General features: G+C 37.7%; 1 protein-coding gene across 1 annotated transcript in view; it reads right to left on the bottom strand.

The window, feature by feature from the left end:
- Positions 1-26184, bottom strand: part of LOC126273341 (dynein axonemal heavy chain 10) — a 1458287-nt gene that overhangs the window by 1205307 nt on the left and 226796 nt on the right. Inside the window, exon 88 of the mRNA XM_049976887.1 lies at positions 15061-15132. Within this exon, the coding sequence (XP_049832844.1) occupies positions 15061-15132 (72 nt within the window). The remainder of the gene's footprint in view (positions 1-15060; positions 15133-26184) is intronic.

Here is a 26184-nt window from a genome sequence, read left to right as displayed (position 1 = left end):
CATGCACGTTGCTGGCTTAAGACCAGAAGATGTCAATGACAGGGAGAAATGGCGGAGATGTAACAAAACAGCAAACCCTGCAAGTCAGGATTAATGCTTGGAAAGAGAGAGAGAGTGTAGCAAGTGCTGCAGTGCAGGCTGCACACATTGTAGGATGCTGAAATATCATAGGTATGTTCATTAATCAATGCACTAGTGGAGTATGGGGGAGAAAAAAAAAAAAAAAAAAAAAAAAAACGATGAAAATACAGTGCTGTAAGCAGTCAGAATGTGAAATGGTTCTTGTTTTTCAGCATGCTGTTTGTTGTTTGGCAATGCATTTTGATTTCTTTTGTGAAGTGACTGTTGGCGTAAAGGTTTTGGTTGAAGTTTTCTATAAGAAACCCAATAACTATTGTGAAGAAAGACTGTGCACTGCTGATAAAGTTGTTTAATGACAGCAATAACAGTGCTACACTCAGGGAATATTGCCAGCAGGCACAGCTATAAAGAGGCCCTATGTCATTAAATGGGCTGAAAAATATGATCAAGAAGTCTGACGGAACAGGTGAATTACATGGTGTATAGCCGACTATGCAGCACATGCCTCACATTCTCCAACCAATACTTGAGCTATGTCAAGGGAATTCTCTCTGCCCAGGTCAACAGTTCAAAAGATTTTGCAGCATGCAATATCCCTATGAGATTCAGAATGTGCACCAAATGAAGCCTCAAGAATAAACTACAATGCCATTACTTTGAGCTTTGTTTTTTGGCATGCATGGAATTGGATAACACTTTTCCGGAGAATATTCTTTGGGCTGACAAGGCACATTTTACCCTGCATGGTGCTGTGAATGCACAGAACTGTTGCATATGGGGTTCTACTCCGCCGCACGTGGAGCAGATACATATACTGCACTCAGTTTAGGTTATTGTGTGCTGCAGTTACACAAACTCATTCATTCTTGGTCCAGTTCTCTTTGAGGAGATGACACCTCACAAGCCTGTTAGGTGTAGAGTAACATCTGCACGTTATAAGGAACTCCTTGCGCAACATGTAGTTCCAGCTTTGCAAGAATGCAGCTGTGTCATGCAAGGTGGGGCAACATCATATGTCACTTGCCAGGTGAAAGATTTGCTTTGTGAATCCATCGGTAACGACCACATCATCTCTTGGCAATTTATGAAGTGGGCCTTTCACATCCACTGATGTAAATCCCTATGACTTCTGGTTGTGTGGTTATCTGAAAGATTGTGTCTATCAAGGATGTATCTGGACTTTTGAACTGGAAGGATTGCACATGACGATATATCACTCTCATTACATCACACACACTGCAAGGAGCTGTCAAGCATGCTGTGTTATGGATGTACCATGGTGCTGAGTTGGTAGATGATAAGTGAACACATTTTGTAACTTGCAAACGAAACCCTGATAAGTAATCCAGAACCACTGTTATTATATGTTTGATCGTTCCTCCCATTTTCCTTTCCTTTTTTTTTCTTTTTTTTTCCCCCAGCATACTCGATGGGAACATCATTTAATGAACATACCTACCAACTTTCAGCAACCCTCAATGTATTCAAACTTGCACTGCAGTACTCAGAACACTACCAATTTAATTACAACCATCTAGTATACTGTACAATAAAAAAGAACTTCTTTTGTTGAAATTTTTGTTTCAGAGACCATTTACATCTCTTCAACAAATTAACAAATGTATAGAGTACTTTAGTATTTTCTACAGTAAAATCAGAGTGCCCAATGCTACACCAGATTGCACCATATTGGCTCAGGAGGATCCTTAAATTGGGAATATGTGTGGCCTCTGCGTGTAAGGCTGGCTAATAAGTAGCATGATGTTTTAAAACACAAGAATATTTTGTAAAGCACACAATGTTTACACACTGCTAAAAAATGTGAGTGTGTTGTGAATGAGACTTGGAAAAGACGTGAAGGTTTGACAGTGAGAGTCATCATGAATATTCGGATGTGATGCTAATGGTAGAATGACGGTGTCTTTTCTTATTCTAACTCCTTTTCAGCAGCAACTAAGGATCATTCAAGATTATTTATTTCTCTTTTGCTTCATCCTTACCAATATTCTTTCATATTCTTAGAATCAGATATTTTCCTTTCATCCAACTATTTAACTCCAATTGTTTCTCTGATTGTTTTATCTTCCTGAACCTCTGAATCTCTTGGCTTCTATTTTGAATTTACTTCTGTTGTGTAAGGTCTCCTGTTCAAATTTCTTCTAAGTCCTTTTTAATGTTGCCTCCTCGTCCATTTTCTATGTCTGTTTTTCTGTTTTTGGAGAAAGTGAGGATATTTCTAGATGTCCATATAGTGTAACACATCTTTTCCAGATCACACCCACAACTTTAGGGCAAAATGAGTATATTTCCTTATTTGGTCTCAAAATCCAACTGCCATCTTTATTGTTGACTAGACCTAACATTTTTGCAAGTTTCTTCTTTTTATTTTTTCCAAATTTTCAAACCTCTTTATGCATCCAAATAAAAAGAAATGTTTCTGACCCATAGACAACATCTTGTTTTACAACTGTATTATAACGCCTTAATATGACATATTTAGAAAAAACAATTTGACTGTACAGATTTCTCACTTTCACAATTGCTCTTTTCATTTTTTTTTTCAGTTCTGATTTCCACTGCTTCTTTTTCACTTTTTTTTTATATTTTCACCCAGATATTTTAAGTTGTCTGTTTTCTTGATGTTGCCATACTTGGGATTTACAAAATACTTAGTGAGTTACTTTCATTGGTCATGTACTCTGTCTTTTCAGATGATGTTTGTAGACCTCCTTTTTGAGCTGTCTCCTTCAGATGTTCTACACTTTTCTTTGTGTTCTGTAAATGATCTGTAAAGGCCAAACAATTTATTTCTTGTTTCGATCCATCCAGTTTTATGTAGTTATTAACTTTTTTGCTTTTCTTCCTCTATTTTCCACTCTCTTATAACATTTTACAGCACACAATTTAATGCTAGTGCTGACAAACTGTCTCCTTGTTTGACTCCAGATATAATATGAAAGGGACTAGAAGTTGTTCCATGACATTTAGCTTTTGATACTATATTTTTAAGAAAATGTTTAGTTGTATCCAATGTTTTCCCATCTGCTTCAAACTCTTTCAAGGTGCTGAGGAAGCAGTCCCTGGCTATCAGATCAGAAGCCTTTTTAAAAGCAACAAATATTATTACTATCTTTTCTAAGCATTTCCTGGAACTGTATTAGACCTTATCTAATTTTTCTTTTATAATTGACACCTAGATCCCACTAGCTTTTAGAATTACTGCTTGAAGCCATATTAACCTGAGATTTTGTTGTCTTTTGTTTTATGCAACTTTTAATCATATCAATGGTTATAGTTTTGAATTTTCATTTGAAATATTATCATTGCATTCCAGTTGTTTGTCTGGTTTTTCACTGTTCAAAGCTTTCCAAACTTATGCTCCCAGTAGCTTACAGTTTTCTTCACTGTTAAGCACATTGTTTCCCATTTTCTTTCTTGAAGTATGGTGATTGTGGAACATATCCAGATATTTAGTTCTTGAATGTTGGTACTGTTTCCTAGTAACTACATTTTTAAAGAGTTCTTTTATAGTTTTAAGTTGCTCCTTTTGAAATCACCCCTTTTGCTCTGTAATAATTTTACCTGCTAAATTATAAGAGAGAATTACTGCCTGTACTTACCTTCAGGTGGTAAAGTGTATACACTCCAATAAAAAATATCTTGTTACTGACATATTACAGTGGCAGGAAGCAGTGTCGTCAGTGTGCAGCCAGCCATACTAAGCAAGGCTCTACATGTACCTACAAAACTGTAACACAGCAAGCACAAGGTACTTGGGAAAGAAATAAGAATGGCTGGTGGCTGGCCCTACCACTCAATTCACTGAAATGTCAATCACATACTAACTTTAATCGGAGCATAGTACTTCTGATAGAAATTGTGTGTGTCTGTTGGTGATGCTATACATTTTGTCTCCTGAAGGTACTGATCACTAATTCTGTCTCACACTTTAAGGATGATTAGTTTCCTGCAAACAAGAATGGAGCTATACTTTGTTTGACAATGATGAGTGATATTAAATTATGTCAGCTTGAAAAATGTTCATATATTACAAATGATAAAAAGCAATTTCAATTCAAAAAGGAAATCACTAAATAATTGTCTTTATACTGTTTCCTTATTGTTTATCAGGAAAGATTTTCTGTAGTTTTGTAAGAAGTATTTAGACCTTATCTCTATATGTAAAAGGCCATGTCCTTCCTGAATGACTGGCTCACTCAATGACTCATCATCGCCCAGCCCAAACCACTAACGACAGAAACTTGAAATTTGCAGATGGTGACAATCATGTACTATTGATGTCGTTCATGAACAGATTTTTCGAAATTCCACCCCTAAGGAAGTGAAATGGAGGATGAAATGTGCGCAAATCAGGAGATTTTGAAGCTATATCTATGAAAATTACTATTTGGTTTCTTGATCAGAAATAAAGAACTAAGTGTTTCAGCATTTTTTTGAAATTTAACCAATATGGCAGTAAAATAGTGGATTGAAGTTTTTTGTAAATAAATCATTATTGAAGAATGACTAAAGTATGTTTGAAGCTAGACCTATGAAAATCAGTATTTGACTTCTCAATTAGAACTAAAAAGTACGTGTTTCAGTGTTTTAGGAAATTCAATCCCGAAGGAGGCATTTGATGAAATGTTTCATTATGAAAGCATTTTAAAACTAAATCTATGAAAATCTGAATTTGGCTTCTTGGTTAGAAATAAAAAATACATGTTTCACTGGTTTTTGGAAATTGAACACCTACAGAGGTGAAACAGGGGATGAATTTTTTTGTCTGTGTTTTAAATTAAGCACACTGTAAATTGAAAGTCTGAACAATTTTAAAGAGCAGCTGATAACAATGTTTAGACTGTCCTTTTTCAGTGGCTATCATGGTAATGTGACTATTGAACCTGCATTGCTTTGATGGTGAATTATAATGTGTATGAAAACAAACAATTCAAATAGTAAGAAATCAAATTAATGATTAGATTTCTCAACACAAGAAGACTTAAAGCATATATAAAGTATTTCAGTTAACTTCAGTCTTGGATTCTCCAATAATATGCAGCTGTGGTAGTTATATTTCAGTCTGGTTAATAATGAGAATCTTGCTTCAATTTTGTTCCTTGATAACCTAATAGTTTTTTGATGTGGCTAATCAGATAACTCCATAAATTTTTCTTGAAGATTAAAACTGTGTGCTGGATTGAGTCTCAAACCTCAGCCCATTGCCCTATGTGGGAAAATGGTGAAACTACGCAAGGATGACCAATGAAAGAGTTGGAAACAAATAAATTATCAGGTCTAGATGGCATCCAATTACGGTTTTACAAAGAGTCTCTATGGCATTGGCTCCTTACTAACCTTGCATTTATCATGAATCTCTTGCCCATCACAAAGTCCCAAGTGACCGGAAAGAAGCACAGATGACTCATGCATCTAAAAAGAGTAAAAGACCGGACCCACAAAATTACAGACCAATATCCCTAACATCAGTTTGCTGCAGAATCCTTGAACATATTCTCAGTTCAAATCTAATAAATCGCTCATACAAAACTCAGGTTGGCCTTTTGTTGCATGATATGGATGGAGGACAATTCACAGATACCATATTTCTAGATTTCTGGAAAGTAACTAACACAGCAGCCCACTGCAGACTGCTAACGAAGATGCAGGAGTGTAAAATATATTCCCAGATATATGAGTGTCTTGAAGACTTCTTAAGTAATATGACCCAGTATGTTGTTCTCAACAGTGAGTGTTCATCAGATACAATGGTATCATCAGGAGTGCCCCAGGAAGTTTGAAAGGACTACTGTTGTTCTCTATATACATAAATGATTTGGCAGACAGGGTGGGCAGCAATCTGTGATTGTTTGCAGATGATGTTGTGGTGTACAGTTAGGTGTCAAAGTCAAGTGGCTGTGGGAGGATACAAGATGACCTAGACAAAATTTCTAGTTGGTGTGATGAATGGCAGCTAGCTCTAAACATAGAAAAATGTAAGTTAATGCAAATGAGTATGAAAAACAAACCCATTAGATTCTAGAAGCAGCCTGCTTGACACAGACACATCATTTAAATATTTGGGTGTAAGCTTGCAAAACAATACAAAATGGAATGAGCATGTGAGGACTGTGGAAGGGAAAGTTGACTTCAGTTTATTGGGTGAATTTTGGGAAAGTTCAATTCTTCTGTAAAGGAGTTGTATATAGGATGTTAGAGAGACCTATTCCTGAGAATTGTTTGAGTGTTTGGAATCTTCATCAGGTCAGATCAAAGGAAGACATCAAAGCAATACAGAGGTGGGCTGCTAGATTTGTTACCAGTAGTTTCAAACAACACACAAGCATTATGGAAATGCTTCAGGAACGCAAATGTGAATCTATGGAGGTGAATGTAATGTTCTTTTGAAAGAACATTATTGGGAAAGTTTAGAGAACCTCCATCTGAACTGACAGCAAAATGATTTTACTACCACCAACATACATTTTGCATAAGGACCATAAAGACAAGATATGAGAAATCAGAGCCCATATAGACGTATACTGACTCTCATTTTTTCCCTCTCTACTTGTGAATGTAATAGGGGAGATGTCCAGCAGTGGTACTGAGTATCCTCTGCAGTGTTCCATAGAGCGGTTTGTATTTACTCGAATCTAAGCCGCACTTTTTTCCGGTTTTTGTAATCCAAAATGCCGCCTGAGGCTTACAATCGAGTGCAAAGCAAGTGGAAGTTCTGAAAAATTTGGTAGGTGCCGCCACAACTAACTTCTGCTGTCGAATATATGTAGCGCTACACAGGCATGCTTTGTAGGCACAAAGATAAATACTGGCGCCAAAACCTCCGCGTCAGTAAATAAAATTAAAATAAAAAAAAGATGGAAGACGAGCTTTTTTTTCCGCCCCGAGTTTCGACCACTGCATTTTCATACATTATCCAAAGAAGTAGATACAAATTCCATATTGTTCATCTTCGAATGTAGCAGAATTTCGATGTACTACGAAAATTCGACATGCCAGACTGTTTGGGATGTTTGTCAATATATCCAACTCTACTTCCTGAATTTTTTCGTACCTGTGAGAAGAGATGGTTGCTAATAGGAACCTGATGAAATGTGAATCACATGCAGTATTCTCTTCACCATAAGAATAATACGAATATCAACATTTTGCCATGTATTCTTTCGCGTTTGCTGCTATTTCATTTAAATCCTGTCTGCCTAATAAACTACGAAACTAGAGTGAGACAAAAGCAAACGCGGAAGAATATACGTATCGTGCCATGTTTATATTCGTATTATTCTTATGCCTAATAGTGATACAGTCAGAAATGAAGCACGGCAACTGACTAGATTTTTAATTCTAAGATGACTCTAATTTCTGTGCAGAATTTGGTGTATTAAAGAAGCGGCCGCAAAGATTTTCAAACGGAGAAACATTTTCGCCTAACTCTCGTTCAGAACATGTTCTATCATACACAGTCTATTATTTGGTTCTTGTTTATCATTATCAAAGAAAGCAGCAGTGTAAGTAACAACAAATAGCAGTCTCTTGCCATTGTTTCGCTAATGAGACGATTACTCTCTCTTTTTTCTGAATTGTAAGCGGCGGTAGCGCGCACAAAAGCAAGCCATGCCGCGAGCGGCGACAGGCCATAAACACGCACTATCAGAATGCAACAAACAATGCGTGACACAGTACAGTAACGCATTTTCAGCTTAGAGTGACGTAAACACCTATAACAAAGAAAACAGCACTTATCAGATCAAAGCAAAATAAGCAATCGATTCAAACCAGATGAAGCACGTGAAAAAGGAAGGGTACCCGTATAAATACGGGCGGAGCGCCTGACGCATGGCAATGGCTACCTGGTAAAGCTTAACTGCTAAGCCTACGACTCGAACCAAACTACTGTAGCTGTGTCGTCATTCATTCGATCTAAATTGTGTCTCATATTACAATGGACCAACTTTGTTTCGATTTGGAGGTGCGGCCTAAAACTTTACTCTCCCCTTGAATTTAGAGTCTCAAATTTCTGGTGCGGCTTAGATTCGGGAATTTTTTTTCCTTTATTTCGAGTCTCATTTTTCAGGTGCGGCTTAGATTCGAGTAAATACGGTACTTATGTAGATGTAGACCTGCCCTTTCAGCTCGACATTCACATTAGGTAAGAGAAGAAGTACTAGCAAATATAGGACTGTGAGGGCATGTCATTGAGTTGTATATGAGTAGCTCTGTCGGCAGAGCTCTTCCAGATCTAAAATTTGAGTTCTGGTCCAGCACAGTCTTAATCTGCCAGGAAATTTCACAACAATACACACTATAATACAGAGTGGAAATTCATTCTGAGGGATTTATCCTTATGTTCTTTTGTATTTGTTGGAATTTCTCTCTAGTGGTTACAATTGGTAAGGTAACTATGGAACCAACTGGTAAGGTAACTATGGAACTTGCATTGGTCTCATGGTGATATAATGTGTATGGAAATAAGCAATTCAAATAGTTAAAAAATAAAATTAAATATTCAGTTTCTCAACACAAAAAGACATAATGGTACTGAAATTTGGTCTGTGTCAAGTTACAAAATGCTTTGTTCACATGCCTTTGTGGCCGAGCTCATTAATGCACACTTGTTCGAAGCTGCTCAACTTGGAGTTAGTTTTAGAGAACAATTTGGTCAAAAGAGATTCTAACTTATTCATAAAGATGCAAAACTTCCCTGCTGGAGCTCTGTAAATTGCAAGCACAGTAAGTAACATGTCCTTTGCAGAAATTTCAGTCCCGCAAACTTCAAAATGTTGATCTACACAATACTTACTTAGATCTAAAAATTTATAAATGATTTTACTGTCTATATAAATTACAGCACCACCTTTCTCCTTACTTGTTCTGCAGTAATGAGTAGCTAGATCATACCCATCAAGCTGCAGCCCATCAATTCCAACTGTTACATGATGCTCAGTAAGGCATAAAACATGAGGACGGTCAACAGTGTCCATGTCCCCTAAATTTACAGATAAAAACTCTAATTTACTTTTGAGACTTCTGATATTTTGATGAAGAATAATAAGATTCTTATAGCTACCTCTACTGTCCTTCTGCTGGTCTGCTTGTCCATTAACACCGTTTGTCCACGTTGCACTTAATGTATCCAACACAGTTTTGAGTGCAACGGGGACAAACGGTGTTAATGGACAAGCAGACCAGCAGAAGGACAGTAGAGGTAGCTATAAGAATCTTATTATTCTTCATCAAAATATCAGAAGTCTCAAAAGTAAATTAGAGTTTTTATCTGTAAATTTAGGGGACATGGACACTGTTGACCGTCCTCATGTTTTATGCCTTACTGAGCATCATGTAACAGTTGGAATTGATGGGCTGCAGCTTGATGGGTATGATCTAGCTACTCATTACTGCAGAACAAGTAAGGAGAAAGGTGGTGCTGTAATTTATATAGACAGTAAAATCATTTATAAATCTTTAGATCTAAGTAAGTATTGTGTAGATCAACATTTTGAAGTTTGCGGGACTGAAATTTCTGCAAAGGACATGTTACTTACTGTGCTTGCAATTTACAGAGCTCCAGCAGGGAAGTTTTGCATCTTTATGAATAAGTTAGAATCTCTTTTGACCAAATTGTTCTCTAAAACTAGAAATTTAATAATTGTAGGTGACTTTAATGTCAACGTCTTAACTGATAACAACCTCAAAACTGACCTGGACCACTTAATGAATTCTTACAACTTGGCTGCGATGGTTACCTGGCCCACTAGAGTTACAGAAAATTGCAAGAGCCTTCTAGATAATATTTTCATTGACAAGAATAGAGTCAACAGTGCTAGTGTGAGCAAAGTAATTTATGGCCTGTCTGACCACGATGGACAACTTCTGAAAGTAAATAACATCAGTTTGTGCAATAAAATCTCCCACACCTATAGGTCCTATAGATGTATAAACACTGAAACTGTGTCTGCCTTTAACGACTATTTGTCACAGATAGATTGGGAGCCAGTGTACAGCACATCAGATGTTAATGATAAATTTAACCTTTTTTTAAATGAATTTATATCTGTATTTGAAATGGCTTTCCCAAAAAAAAAACTGTCAGAAAGAACAATGAGGTTTCTTCCAGTAAACCATGGATTACTGGAGGTATAAAAATTTCTTGCAGGACTAAGAGGGAGTTACATGCCTCACTAAGAGTATCAAATGATCCCCTTGAAAGGTCTCATTATAAGTTATATTGTAAAATTTTAAAAAGGGTGATAAACAAATCCAAGAGCCTGTATATTAAGTCTGAAATTGATAAATCTGAGAACAAAATAAAAGCAGTTTGGAATGTTATAAAGAGAGAGTGTGGCAAGAGTAACAAGAATGTTAATACCACAGAGATAAGCTATAAGGGTGAGGTTATTCATAATCCTGTAACAGTTTCCAACATATTCAACAATCACTTCATAACTGCAGCAGAACAAGTAGGTTGTAACGGTTCCTTAAATGCTGCTACGCATTTATTACACAGAGCTAACCCTAACACGTATGACCCAATTTGTATTGCCCCAGTTACTATTACTGAAGTTAAAAATACCAAGGCCTTAAAAAATAAAAATTCCACTGGTATTGACAACATTTCACCAAAAATACTGAAGCATTGTAGTGACCACATATGTCAAGTCCTGTGTCACATTTTTAATGAGTCTATCCAGCAAGGTGTTGTCCCAGAGAGATTAAAGCTTGCCGTTGTGAAACCACTTTTCAAGAAGGGTGACAAAACTAATTTATCTAACTACCGTCCAATATCACTACTAAGTAGTTTCTCAAAAGTATTAGAGAAACTAATGTATACAAGAATTGTAGAACATCTTAACAGCCACAACATACTCAACAGAAACCAGTTTGGTTTCCAAAAAGGTAGATCAACTGAGCAGGCTATTTTTTCTCTCACAAATGAAATTTTAGAGTCAATAAATAATAAAATGTCACCTATTGGAATTTTTTGTGACTTGTCTAAGGCCTTTGACTGTGTGGACCACAACATTCTCTTACATAAGGCTAATTTTTATGGCTTGCGAGGTAGCATTGGTAGATGGATAGAATCATATCTGCAAAACAGAAAACAGAAGGTGATAATTAATGGTGCCAATGATAGTCCCATTTCTTCTGATTGGGGCACATTAAAGTGTGGTGTGCCTCAGGGGTCCATCCTAGGACCTTTGCTTTTCCTTATCTTCATCAATGATCTCCAACTTTGCACAGACACCGAGTGTAAATTTACTCTTTTTGCCGATGACACCACTATTCTGCTTGAAAGTCGAACTAACAGTGACCTAGAAAATAAATGTAATGCTGTACTCGTTGACATCCTACACTGGTTTAAGTGCAACGGACTAACTCTAAACATTCAGAAAACTCAGTATATGCAATTTCACACATCTCAACAAGAAAATGAAGTGTGCCACTTAAACTGTGGTAACCAAAATATACTACACTGTGAATCATCTAAGTTCTTGGGCATTCTAATTGATGGCAAGCTGAACTGGTCTGAGCATATCTTAGACCTACATAGAAGGCTCAGTGTGGCAACTTATGCTCTGCGTGTAATCACCCCCATTGGTGATGAGGACGCTACTAAAGCTGCCTACTTTGGTTATTTTCATTCTATCATGTCGTATGGCATAATATTTTGGGGCAACAAGCCTTCAGCCAAAAAAATATTTACTGCACAGAAGAGAGCTGTTAGAATCATGAGTGGTGTTCATCCAAGATATTCTTGCAGAAGTCTGTTTCATAAGTTACAAATATTAACACTTACCTCTCAATTCATATTTTCTTTGATGATTTTTGTTTCTAACAACCTATCTCTTTTTAAAACTAATAGTGAATGTCATGATCATAATACTAGGTCTAAAAATGATCTACACAGGGATCTGAAACATTTAAGTCTTGTTCAGAAAGGTGTTCATTATTCAGCCACAAAAATTTTCAACTCCCTTCCATCAGGTATTAAAGATCACATTAATGTCTTACCTACTTTTAAATGTAAATTGAGAGAATACCTAATGGTAAATTCCTTCTATTCTCTTGATGAGTATCTACAGATAAAGCAATGATTTTTTATACTGATAAAAATTTGTTTGCTATAGATCACATTAACTGTTTAATTTGGAAAATGTACTATATTTCCTTTTTAGGTATTGTTTTATATTACTTGAGCTATACCTTTGATTTGATTTTAACCTACAAACTTATTCATAATCTTATGGTACATTTTTGTCATTTTATATATGTGTATTATATCTGTTGTATGTAATCATGACTCATTCCACATCCTTGTGATTTATCACAATACGGATTAATGGGATACGAAATAAATAAAAATAAATAAAATAAAAAATAAAAAAAATAAAAATAAATAAATAAGATAGCCTGAATCCTCATGGTGGATGACATTTACACTGGCAGTACTGACCTGCAAGGGAAGGAGAGACAGTAGCATAAAGTTCCTGATCGCCAGGCTTTGTTCCAAAGTTATGGATTGAATTTCCTTCCTCTCCACAGTCAGGAAGTGAAGTTATGTCACTCTGTTGATAGTGATCCATATGCTGGATGGGGACATCAAGCTCAGTGGTGCACTTGATGCTATTCAAGATGCTATTCCATCATCCACGTACAATACAAACATTACCCTACATTGCAAACAAACACACACACACACACACACACACACACACACACACACACACACACACATCCATTACATGAACCTGCACTCTACAAATACACATATGACGCAACTCTTACATACCTGCAAGGAAATGGGCACATGTGCACGGAACCCCTATCCCCCTGTGGAATATTCCAGCCAACAGTGGCATATGACTTTTACATTTTTAAAATGCTTTGTTCAAAGTATTAGATAGTAGCCTATGAGAAGCAGCAGTAGCTTTTTGCAAATTAGCAGTTTTACTACCACTGTTCATATATAAAGGTGATCTAGGAGTAATTCTCATAATCATCAAACAATGAAAAATCCAGGGTGGAATGTAGCAATATTATGAAAAGGATAGTTGCTATTCACCATATAGCAGAGATGCAGAGTCACAAGTACGCACAACAAATGTGACAGTCTTTTTGTCTTACCTATTAGTGACTCAACATCTCCACTACATGGTGAGTACCAACTATCCTTTTCATAATATTGTCTCATAATCATCAGTGTGAGTAAATTAGTATTAGTCATAATTTGTTGTTAGCATACTTTACAGAAGTATCCAGTGGAGGCTGCTATTTGTTAATGTATTATCTGCTTTGTTCCACATTAATGACACCTCTTCATTATTAGATTTTATTGAAACTTTTTACTGTGCAGTTTCTCAAAACAACCTTGTAGCGTACCACTATTCACGGACAAGGTGTTCATATAAATTACGTATCCATGGCAATAATTTACAGATCAGAAGGGAGCCACAAGTAAACATATATACGAGAGTGCAAAGTGGACTCACGGGAATGAACAAAGTACTAATCATATATGACATAAAGTTTTAATCATCACCTTTAGACATTCCCATGCCACAGAACCATAGCATGCCAGTAGAGGAACTAAAATAAAATGTCATAGCCCACTGATAAAGTGCAGTTAGTGCTGCAATTAATTTTCTACCTTTGAAGAGGATTAATGCTGCATTATCCAAACTTAGTTGGTGGAAATGTACAGCAACAATTCACTGTCATATAGCACAGTGATTAAATGGTACATATATTTCCAGTATTGTGTAACAAGCCTGAATAATAAATGACAATGTGGCAGGTGATCTCTCAGTGAATAATTGTGAAGAACAACAGAAGTGGAAGTCCTGGTACTCAAAGAAAGACATAATCAACCATGACTCTGTTTTCAGCATCTTGCACAATATTTTGATTGTGACAAAAGTTGCCAACTGCTGGATTACATGACATACACACCCACTCAAACAGTCCATCAGTCTGGGGACACAGAGTGAATGTTGCACTCATATCAGGCCAATCCAAGGTACTTCTTTAGTCACCTAATCCCAATAGACATGTGCTGAGTGTACCACTATGACCATGAGATGAGGGGGACACAGCAAGCAGTGGTATGTGGGTTCACCACCAGCAAAAATGGTGGAGACCCAACCATCATCGGGCCAGGTGACACTGTTTTTTGGGACTGCCATGGTGCAATGCTAACAGGTTATGCTTGTAAGGGGCAAACAGCCACATTAGGCTACTACCTATACTTGATAAGGTTATTGGGGGCTGCCAAGACAATGTGTCATGGAATGCTTTCCCAGATCATTCTGTGCAGGACACATTCACATGTACTGTTTCTTTGGGCTACCAAACATTGCCTCCTCCCACCATAATCTACTAACAAGGGACCCACTGACTCCACTGTTTTTCCTCAGATGAAGAAGCCATTATATGGCAAGCATTTCCAGCACCATAAAAAAATGTATTTTCAAAAAAGTGAGAGCTTTACCAAAAAGCAAAAAAAATGCAGCTCCTACAACCAAGATGTCCCCCAAGTCAGGAAAAATGTATTGCATTGAAGGGTGAATACGCAAAGAAGGACTTACACTATCAATAAGTTCATAGTTGCAGTTGTACTTTATTTTTAGGAGCAACTAAAACTTCTGGACTACCGCTGCTAGTAGAGATGTATAAGTGTAGATAGTTAACAAAGGAAAAAATGGAACACAGTAGTTATCATTATGAAGTTTTGGTCTTCTTTAGAGCACAAACAGCTACTTTGTTACAAATTATCAATATTTCTCAGTTAAGAATTTATGCTTCATTTAAATGTGCCACATTCAATTTCAATAACTTATTACTCTTAAATCACTACCCATTGCCAATTTTCGGGTAAAATTGTTTGACCTTAGTCATGCTTAGTTAACGATATAAACATCAATCTCTTGTTTCATTCAAAATGAAAATAAAATAATTTTAACATCTCACCTCAGAATCTTGAAGCATTCATCAATGAAATATTTTGCTTCATTTTCCAGTAGCTCTACCTCCTTATAGAAACTGCAAATGGATGAAAAGTACCTTTTTAGATGCACAGACATGAAAGTAAATGATAAAATGCACAGTCACAATCATAATTATCATCAATGCGAAGAACATCCCTACTGCAGGAATTGTGACAGAACAGATTAAATGAATGAGAAATTGTCACATACTTTCAAATATTTTACTTATAATTAAATATGTAGCTCCCAAGAGCTAATTTCATTATGTGCATAGCTGTTTCAAGAAGTAAAAATTTTTCCCTCGTAGAACACACTCATCACTACCTTAACATTTGACTAAATCATTGACATTTTCTTTAGGTGAGAAGAGCATTCAACCATAAAGTATCTCCAGTGTAGTTTAATCATTTTCATGTTTCATGGATCACAATTGAGGTACCTTGCTATGAGACGGAAAGGATCAGTTTCACAATAATAGTACACATTTGCAGTGAAAAATATGGTGTTGAGTGCACGCGCACTCAAACACACACACACACACACACACACACACACACACACACACACACACACACACACACACACACACACACACAACACACACAATACCATTCCACATTTAGAAATTCTTCTATAGAACAAATTTCATTACAACATTCTGTGCCACAATGAGCCTATCTGATAGATGCTCTAAGTCGTTTGTCTTTCTGGTAATAAATTTATAAATGTTACTGTTGTTTTCTAATTGTGGTTGATTGTTGACAATAAACTTCACATAAGATCAAAGTTTTCAAAGAGGTTTTCACGGCCATTTGCATTACCAAGCAATTCCCGACTAATTATGATTATTATTTGTAACCTGCTTAGGGAAGCTGCAGTCCTGTTGCTCTCTCTCTCTCTCTCTCTCTCTCTCTCTCTCTCTCTCTCTCTCTCTCTCATTGTGCATAAAAGAAACAACCTCTACATCTTGTAGTGTGGCACTTAGCTGGGATCCACACACTATCAACCCATTCCATTTTGTCGCAACTTCTTGTATAATAATTTATTTGCTAAGGAAAATTATACAAATGTAGTCTGCTGTATTAACGGCTTCACAGTTAATTTACTTTACTTTAATTATTTTCACTGGCTGAATTAAAGATATATATGAACGAAAGTGTGCACAAGGTCAAGAAACAGAAAGAAGATATTTTATAGTCACTTTTCGTGGAAACATGGATAACTTTTTCATTAAAACAAATTTAAAAATTAAATTTGTGGGTTTATATGCCTTGATTACTGGAGCCACTCAAAGAAATGTTGCTATGTCAAAAGCAGATAGTCAAAATGAAGAGAGTTGGGTAGGGGTGAAAATAAGAACAAGAGATAATGCAGTAAACCATATATCTGATGAACAGAAGCAAAACATTTTAAACATGACATACTGACATACTGAAAGCTTTGAATCAAGGCAATCAGGTACATGCTATATTTCTTGACTTCCAAAAACCAATTGACTCAGTGCTGCACCTACGCTTACTGTCAAAAGTACAAGAGCATAGGGTAACAAGTGAAATTTGTGACTGGAATGAGGACGTTTTGGTAGGAAGGACACAGCATGTCATCTTGGATGGAGAGTCATCGTCAGATGTAGATGTGAATTCAGGTTTTCCCCATGTAAGTGCGTTGGGACCCTTGCTGTTCATGTTGTATATTAATGACTTGCCGACAACATTAACAGTAAAATTAGGCTTTTTGAAGATGATGCCATTATCTATCATGAAGTAGTATCTGAGAGAAGCTGCATAAACATCCCATCAGAGCTTGATAAGATTTCAAATTGGTACAGAGACTGGCAACTTGCTTTAAATGTTCAGAAATGTAAAATTTTGCACTTCACAAAATGAAAACACATAATATCCTTTGACTATAACATCAATGAGTCAGAGTTGTAATTGGCAACTTGTACAAATACCTGGGTGTAACGCTTTGTAGGGATATGAAATGGAAGGATCACACAGGTTCAGTCATGTGCAAAGCAGGTCGTAGACTTTGGTTTATTGGTAGAATATTGGGGAAGTGCAATAAATCTACAAAGGAGACTGTTTATAAATCACTTGTGTGACCAGTTCTAGAAAATTGCTGAGGTGTGTGGGACCCATACCAAATATAACTAACAGGGGATACTGAATGTTTACAGAGAAGGGATGCATGAATGGTCAAAAGTTTCTTTAATCCATGGGAGAGTCTCACAGAGATACTGAAGGAACTGAACTGGAAGAATCTTAAAGGCAGACATAAACTATCCCAAGAAAGACTATTATCAAACTTTCAAGAATCAGCTTCAAATTATTACTCCAAGAATATACCACAACCCCTATGTATCAGTCACATACAGGTCATGAGGATAAGATTAGGACAATTACTGCACACACAGAGGCATTCAAACAATCATCCTTCCTGTGCTCCATAGGTGAATGGAACAGGAAGAAATTCTAATAACTGGTACAATGGGATGCACCCTCTGCCCTGCATCTTACTGTGGTTTGCAGAGTATATATTTAGATCTAGATGCTGAAGCTTGGCCAAACTGATCCAGGAAGGTAAAGTCAGTGCCATTAATGAAGAATCTCGCTTCACTACCATTATCATTTAACCACCAGAAAAATTTACTATTCAGTGATAAATTTGTCCTGGCTGGACAAAGGAGCAGTGTTGGTGAACATTCACTATTTTGAATTAATTTTTGGGGTACTCTAGTCTGAAATGGTGCAAGGAAACAAGCCGACTCAGTGTGAAACACTATATTGACACCAGAGATCATCTCTCTATCAGGCAGCACTCATACAAGATGTCTTCAGCCAAACAACAGGTACTTTAGAAGGTAATGAAACAAATCATATCTCTCTGACAGGAAACAGAGAGTGTCAGCAGGAAAGAGTTCTATATTATGTTGTTAGTCATCATCCAATTGGGAATTAATTGCATCTGGTATCCCATATTTTCTATTCAGGGCCCTTCCTTTTTATTGTCTGTATTAAGGACCTTTAACCAGTAACATTGGCACATATAAAGTTAGTTTTGTTTGCAGATATAAAAATACTGCAATAAATAAGGAATCTAGTATAGTTTTAGAAAAGCTGATTATTGAAAATGTCAAGGTTATATTTATATGGTTCCTAGCCAATTTGTGCCACTACATTTTGAAAACACACACTATATGCAGTTCAAATTAAAAGAGATTTTCCTCGAGCATATGCCTAAAATATGACAATGTCCAGACAGAAGAAGCTGACTATATTAAATTCTGGGGATTGCACCTTGATAATGAATTCAGTTGGGAGGAGCCTACCACAGAACTGCCGAAGTGCCTAAACAAACTTTTATTTGCACAGTGGATAATGTCAGAAATATGTGATACTTAAATAAAAAAGCTTGTATACTATGATTTCTTTGATTCTGTTAAGTCATATGGGCCCATTTTCTGGGGTAACTCATCAAGCCAAGCTAAAATTTTCTGAGTCCAGACGCACATAATATGAATGATTTATGGTGTGAATCCATGAACATTCCTTAAAGACAGCAAGCAAACCACAGCTGCTGAAGTAAGCATGCGTACAGCCTGCTCGTCAGATTATTGCAATCAAGGGGATTGAAGAACAACATGTTTGTGTGAAATTCAACGACATTTCCAATGCTTAGCCAAGCATATGGGGAGGAATATATGAGTCACACACAGTGCTACAAGTGGCATAAACATTTACGAGATGCGTCACGTCAGTGAAAAATTCATAGTGTGTTTGTTGACCGAAAATCAGAAACAGACCCATCATGAAATGTTTAACAAACTGCTTGCCACTGTTAAAGACAATGAAGACTTTCTTAAGAACTTCATAGCAGGTGATGAGACATGGAAGTATGGCTATGATGCTGAAATGATGACGCAGTTGTCGCAGTGGGTGGGAAAAAGGTCACCTCATCCAAGAAAAGCACACGAGTCAGTCAAAGACCAAGATGATGTTGGTTGTGTTTTTTGATGACAAAGGCATTATCCAACATGAATTTGTGCTATGTGGTCAGATCGTAAAGAAAAAAGTCTATCAGAGAATCCTAGTGCGCATGAGAGATGCTGTGCACAGGAAGAAGCCTGAATTGCGGGAAAACCAGAGTAGGATCTTGCATCATGGCAATGTGCCAGTTCATGTGTCATTCCTTGTTTGCAGCTCTCTATCAAAATATCACATTTCCGTTTTGTCCTGTCCACCCTATTCCCTGGATCTAGCCCCAACAAACATTTTTGTGTTTCCCAAACTGAAAAATACATTGAAAGGACATCGCTCCCAAAATTACAGATGAGATACAGGACAATGCTATGAGAAACTGTGCGCCATCCCAGGAGGCATTCCAATACTGGAAGAAATGATGGTAACACAGTATTTCCAGTATAGGGTACAATTTTGAAGGGAAGAGTTAATAAAATGCACAATAAGCAATAAAATTGATACAGTAAAAGCTCGGTTTCTTTTTGAACACACCTTGTATATCTCAGCTCAGGTCATGGAATCAATAATGAAATAAGAATCTCCACAAAGGTTTACTCACTCACATTGTGCCTGTAAGATACCCGCTATTCAAGAAATTACATTTTCAATAACTTGCCACCAGCCATAAGAAGTCACCTACCAATAATTCTCACTTTAGAAAGAACCTAAAGAATTTATATGTGGCCAATTTCTTTCAGCAAATTGAAAAATTTCTTAGTCGAACAACTAATCCCTATATATTATTAAAAATATTAAATAACATGAGTGTTATATAAAATCTGACTTCTGCACCTCTTCAAAGCAATAATGAGACAAATATGTATATAAGAGATATAAGAGGGTTTTTTAAATTTTTTTATTGAAACTAACCTAAGAAATATCATATGCACCTCAGCGTTTTTACATATTGTGACAAGTTTGACTTGACAAAATCCCAGAACATTGGACTAAAGAAGTCATCATCTCTTTGTTCAAAAGGGGCAATTGACGAAAATGTGGAAATTATGGAGGCATCACACCGCTGTCACACACCCTGAAGCAGTTACAGATCATAGAAATGAGAATTATGAAGATAGAAGAACTTTTACTTGAGGAAAATCAGCTTGGATTCAGGAAAGACTGAGTTACTATGGATCTTATTTTTGCAGCAAGAATGCTGACAGAAAAGTACTGGGACTAAGGAAGAAATCTTGTGATTGTATTTGTGGACATTGAAGAACCATACAGCAACGTTCACCAAAACAGGTTATGGGAACGTTTGGAATACCTAAAGGTGCCAAAGTACCTAATCGATAAAGTCAAGATGCTATACCAAAAGTATTACAGCTGTGTCCAGATAGGCAACGGACAATCAGTATGGTTTGAAACAAAGAGAGGTGTCCTACAAGGAAGTGCCCTATCACCACTCCTGTTTTTAATATTAATGGACAGGAGCATACAACTATAGGGTGTATATGTGGTCAAGGGAAAAAAAAAAAAACCAGGATTTTTCCCGGATTTCCCGGTTAAAAATAGACTTTCTCCCGGATGAAAATACACTTTTTCCATGTTAAGTGACAGTATACTCTTCCTCAGCACTGTAAAACTCACCAATCCTTTGAAAGTTTACAGTTTTATATACTGGAGTAGAATTTCCCAGCACTTTAGAAAATGAAACTCAGGGGGAAAAACACGTTTTGAAAGACCTTTGATGTGCAGAAAGATGTACGCTGCATATTTTCATATTACGAAGGTATAAATTTGAATTCCACCAAATATCACATGTCAATTTCCGAAGCATTGAAATTGAGTTTGCGATGCGCATTTGTAAGTGTAATAGCTCATTCACGTGATCTCGCCAGCTGATGACAGCAGTAGGGCACGTAATGTAGTCAGCCAATAGCAAGATCACTCTTAAGAAAAGTTAATGGCTTAAATTAATATACATAGCATTCACATATAATATTGGTCTCTAAGATTAATAAGTTGGAAGAGAAGCTAAGCTTCCACACATAATGTTTATCTTTTTTGTGCATGTTGCACTTTAAGATACACACACATATGTGATAGTAAAATTTTTAATAATGACGCAAATGTCTCATCTTCTGGGCTCGAAATATTTCTAAATGGACATCCTCAAAGAGATGATTTTTAAATGAGAGTCAAACGCTTTGTGATTTAAGAAATATCGTACATTCTTGCACATAATTCATCTTGCGTAAAAGGAAATTTGCTTTTAATGTAACGCTTTTCAAATCACAATTCACAATATTGTCCCGCGACCTGTTAGAAATAGATTCGTTTCAGCAGTTGTAAGAAAGCGCCAGATAATTGGCGTCACCACGCTTGCGCAGCTACGATGACGCAGAAAGCCCATATGTTCATACGTGTAAAACATTAAAAGATCTTACATTCTGCCATAAAAAGAAACAAGACAGCAAAGGATACTTCAAGAGTGTGGGATTTCGCAAACCATACTAAAGTGCATAAATCGGCTTAAAATGCACACCCGTATGTAAATTTTCTTGGGGTACGAGTACTCATGTTTGTTTCTTTATCATAGCATAATGCCATACGTGCACTTGAAATGCAGGGAACAGTTGAAACTAGCCAGTAGTGTGAAATTAACACTTCATTTCAAATTAATTGATTGTGTCAGTAGAAACGATTAATAAAAGACAAATCTCTTTAGCAAACCAACAAAAATAACTTCATTGTTCTGTAAGGTGATTAATGCTTGACTGACAAAGGTGGAAATAAAATCAGAAACTATAAACATATTTTAGACTGCCGTAATTATGCGAACGTATTTTAATTCATTTGATAGCTCCCGGCTGCAAAAATCCATTTTCTTATCATTTAGCGTGAGATCAATAAACAAAGAGGAATCAACAGAATCACTGAACGTAAACACAGGTCACGTGGAGGCGACCCACCTCCCCACCACAACTCAGACTGACTCAAATAGCTCTGAGCACAACTCGATCTGTTCAGTACATCAACCCCGGAAGCGCGATATTTCTGAATAGGAGCAATATTAAGTAGTGGCGCCCAGCCACAGTTCTGTAACCAGAAGTGGGAGAAGGTAATACTCATACACGGCTCAACTGCGCATGCGCAAGAGCCCGCCTGCAACTGTTCAAACAAATCTGAACAGTTGTCACGTCACGCTCATCGGAGGCAGTTTATTGTTATAAAGCATTGCATAGTGTTCCTAAAGCCTTTGACACACTTTACTGTTGGCAGACGCTTGTATGGGCATTGTTTTGCTGTTGTTCCTTTGCAACTTCAGGTTTTATTTTCACTTCTTTCCCTCCCGCTCATGTTTTGTTTTAACTGAAAACTAAAACAATGAAAAATTCCCGGAATTCTAAACAATAACTGGGTTTTTCCCGGTTTTCTCCTGGATGGAAAAATTCCCGGGTTTTTCCCGGATCTCCCAGTTGTCCCGGATCGTATACACCCTGAACTATCAAGAAAATACACTCCTGGAAATGGAAAAAAGAACACATTGACACCAGTGTGTCAGACCCACCATACTTGCTCCGGACACTGCGAGAGGGCTGTACAAGCAATGATCACACGCACGGCACAGCGGACACACCAGGAACCGTGGTGTTGGCCGTCGAATGGCGCTAGCTGCGCAGCATCTGTGCACCGCCGCCGTCAGTGTCAGCCAGTTTGCTGTGGCATACGGAGCTCCATCACAGTCTTTAACACTGGTAGCATGCCGCGACAGTGTGGACGTGAACCGTATGTGCAGTTGACGGACTTTGAGCGAGGGCGTATAGTGGGCATGCGGGAGGCCGGGTGGACATACCGCCGAATTGCTCAACACGTGGGGCGTGAGGTCTCCACAGTACATCGATGTTGTCGCCAGTGGTCGGCAGAAGGTGCACGTGCTCGTCGACCTGGGACCGGACCGCAGCGACGCACGGATGCACGCCAAGACCGTAGGATCCTATGCAGTGCCGTAGGGGACCGCACCGCCACTTCCCAGCAAATTAGGGACATTGTTGCTCCTGGAGTATTGGCGAGGACCATTCGCAACCGTCTCCATGAAGCTGGGCTACGGTCCCGCACACCATTAGGCTGTCTTCCGCTCACGCCCCAACATCGTGCAGCCCGCCTCCAGTGGTGTCGCGACAGGCATGGATGGAGGGCCGAATGGATATGTGTCGTCTTCAGCAATGAGAGTCGCTTCTGCCTCGGTGCCAATGATGGTCGTATGCATGTTTGGCGCCGTGCAGGTGAGTGCCACAATCAGGACTGCATACGACCGAGGCACACAGGGCCAACACCTGGCATCATGGTGTGGGGAGCGATCTCCTACACTAGCCGTACACCTCTGGTGATCGTCGAGGGGACACTGAATATTGCACGGTACATCCAAACCATCATCGAACCCATCGTTCTACCATTCCTATACCGGCAAGGGAACTTGCTGTTCCAACAGGACAATGCACGTCCGCATGTATCCCGTGCCACCCAACCTGCTCTAGAAGGTGTAAGTCAACTACCCTGGCTAGCAAGATCTCCGGATCTGTCTCCCATTGAGCATGTTTGGGACTGGATAAAGTGTCGTCTCACACGGTCTGCACGTCCAGCACGAACGCTGGTCCAACTGAGGCGCCAGGTGGAAATGGCATGGCAAGCCGTTCCACAGGACTACATCCAGCATCTCTACGATCGTCTCCATGGGAGAATAGCAGCCTGCATTGCTGCGAAAGGTGGATATATACTGTACTAGGGCCGACATTGTGCATGCTCTGTTGCCTGTGTCTATGCGCCTGTGGTTCTGTCAGTGTGATCATGTGATGTATCTGACCCCAGGAATGTGTCAATAAAGTTTCCCCTTCCTGGGACAATGAATTCACGGTGTTCTTATTTCAATTTCCAGGAGTGTAGTCAGTGAACCAAATGCCATGGTTTCTGCTGATGATTTGATAGTGTGCGGAGAGAAAGAAGCTGAAGCATAGAAGAAACTTAATGACTGGAACAACACATTCAAAAATTTTGGAGTAAAAGTAAAACTCCTCATTGCCAGAGGTATTCCCATGAAAAGCTAAAATGAAAGTTTAAAAACATCTTAAACAATAACCTAAGCCTTGAACGCTTGTGCCAAACTGATAATTTTATTAATGGGACAGGTGAACTTTTACCAGAAACAATAACTGCCAATGTAGCACTCAAATTCAAATACTGCCCAATTACCTCAGTTGCTGTAGAACAGTTCTTTTCTGCTTATAAGAATGTTTTGAGTGATCAAAGACATGATCTAACTACCAAACATTTGGAACAGTACTGGGTCATTTATGTTTAAAATAGTAGAAAAATGTATAATAAATTCTAAACGATGCTTTGGTCCAATAGTATTAATTAAAAGTTAAAGCTGTCCCCAAAAAGTCATGTTGTATGTTGTTTTCTAAATAAATATTATGGAGTTTTTGAGCATGACCCTCTGTGCACACATTTCGAAGTTGGTCCTGTACATATTGATTGTTTCACTGTCATTCGCTTGCATCACATCTGCTTGTTACCGAGAACAATATCAAAGAAGGGACAATCCTTGAAATATGGTATGTGTCCCCATTTCACAAATTTTTAGAAAATAATCCCAGAAACACCCCCTTCCTAACCTCTACCAGAAAGCATTCAGAAACTATCAGCATTCTAAATATACTGATTTTTCTGCACAGCTAGCACTCTTCCTTGTAACTGATATGCACAGTTTCGACTTTCAGATATAATGCATGCAGTAACCACAATTTTTTATTATTATTTGATTTTGCATATTTCGACACTATACATGCATTTTTAAGCATTTTGAATGCTTATTTTAAGGTTTTTTTGGTGCATGTAATCCAGTCTCTATTAATAACAAACTTCATAAGTGAATATATGTATTATGAAGGTACTGTGAATATCCTGATTTCCTTAAATAAATGTCTGCATGGTGATGTTGGATGGGCTCCAGCTATTATTCTGATTACATGCATTTGTGCAATGAATATTTTTTCTCTTAATGATGAATTACCACAAACTATGATGCCATGTGAAAGCAGTGAACGAAAACAGATAGAACAGGCTAATTTACTGTTATGTTTGTCACCAAAATTTGCAACAACCCTACAATAACCTTATTAAATGAATTCAAATTTAAATTTAAAAAAAGCTGTGGCAGAAGCTTAAAAATCATTCACTTAAGTGTAACTCAAGTCTGCTATTATTCTGTATAAATTTTTGGAAAAGTTGATTAATTGTGAAGTTTCTCCTGAAGATGGACTGTAATCTGAGCTAGAATATTTTGTAATTAAAAGCATTCAAAATGCAAGTAATTTCATAATATTTTCTTGTTTAATATAACTGCTTCAAAAACAATACTCAATTTTGTTCCTGAAAGTAGCACGCACAGTACCTGTTTACAAAAAAGGCAGTCCACATGAAGTTTCAAGCTACAGGCCCATATCTATAATACCAGTATTAGCAAAGGTGATGGAATTGATAATGAAAGAACAACTATTAAGTTACTCTGAAGGAAATAGTCTCTTTTATGATGCGCAACATGGCTTTCGGAAGGGCAGGTCAACAACAACAGCTGTACTTGACTTACTTACAAACATAAGTCAGGGTTTTGAAGACAAAGAGTCTATAGCACTAGTACTCTGTGACCTTACTAAGGCATTTGACTGCATCCCACACAAGGCCCTGCTCAGAAAGCTAAAAACGTATGGTGTAGTGGGATCTGTCCTGCAAACTCTTGAATCCTACCTGAGAAACAGATGACAGATTTGTCTCCGTGCAAGGAGCTGATTCAGGTGAGAAGCAGCTACAGCATGGTGCGCCACAGGGATCAGTAATAGGGCCCCGGCAGTTCCTTATCTTCATAAATGACATAGGCTCCAATGGGCACACCTTGCTGTTTGTGGACGATACAACCTTTTTCTCAAAAGGAGAGAATGTTGAACAGGCAGTCCAACAAGCAGAAGTCTTGTTCAATGAAGCTGAAGCCTGGTTTATCATGAACAAAATGAAAATTAATGAAGAAAAAACTCAGAGGATGATATGCAGCCTCAACAATAATGGAGGACTGGGTAATGCAGCAC

This window comes from Schistocerca gregaria, chromosome 5, assembly GCF_023897955.1.
Source record: "Schistocerca gregaria isolate iqSchGreg1 chromosome 5, iqSchGreg1.2, whole genome shotgun sequence".
NCBI lineage: Eukaryota > Metazoa > Arthropoda > Insecta > Orthoptera > Acrididae > Schistocerca > Schistocerca gregaria.
The sequence above is the reverse complement of the archived record's forward strand: the minus strand, read 5'-3'. Positions and strand labels throughout refer to the sequence as shown.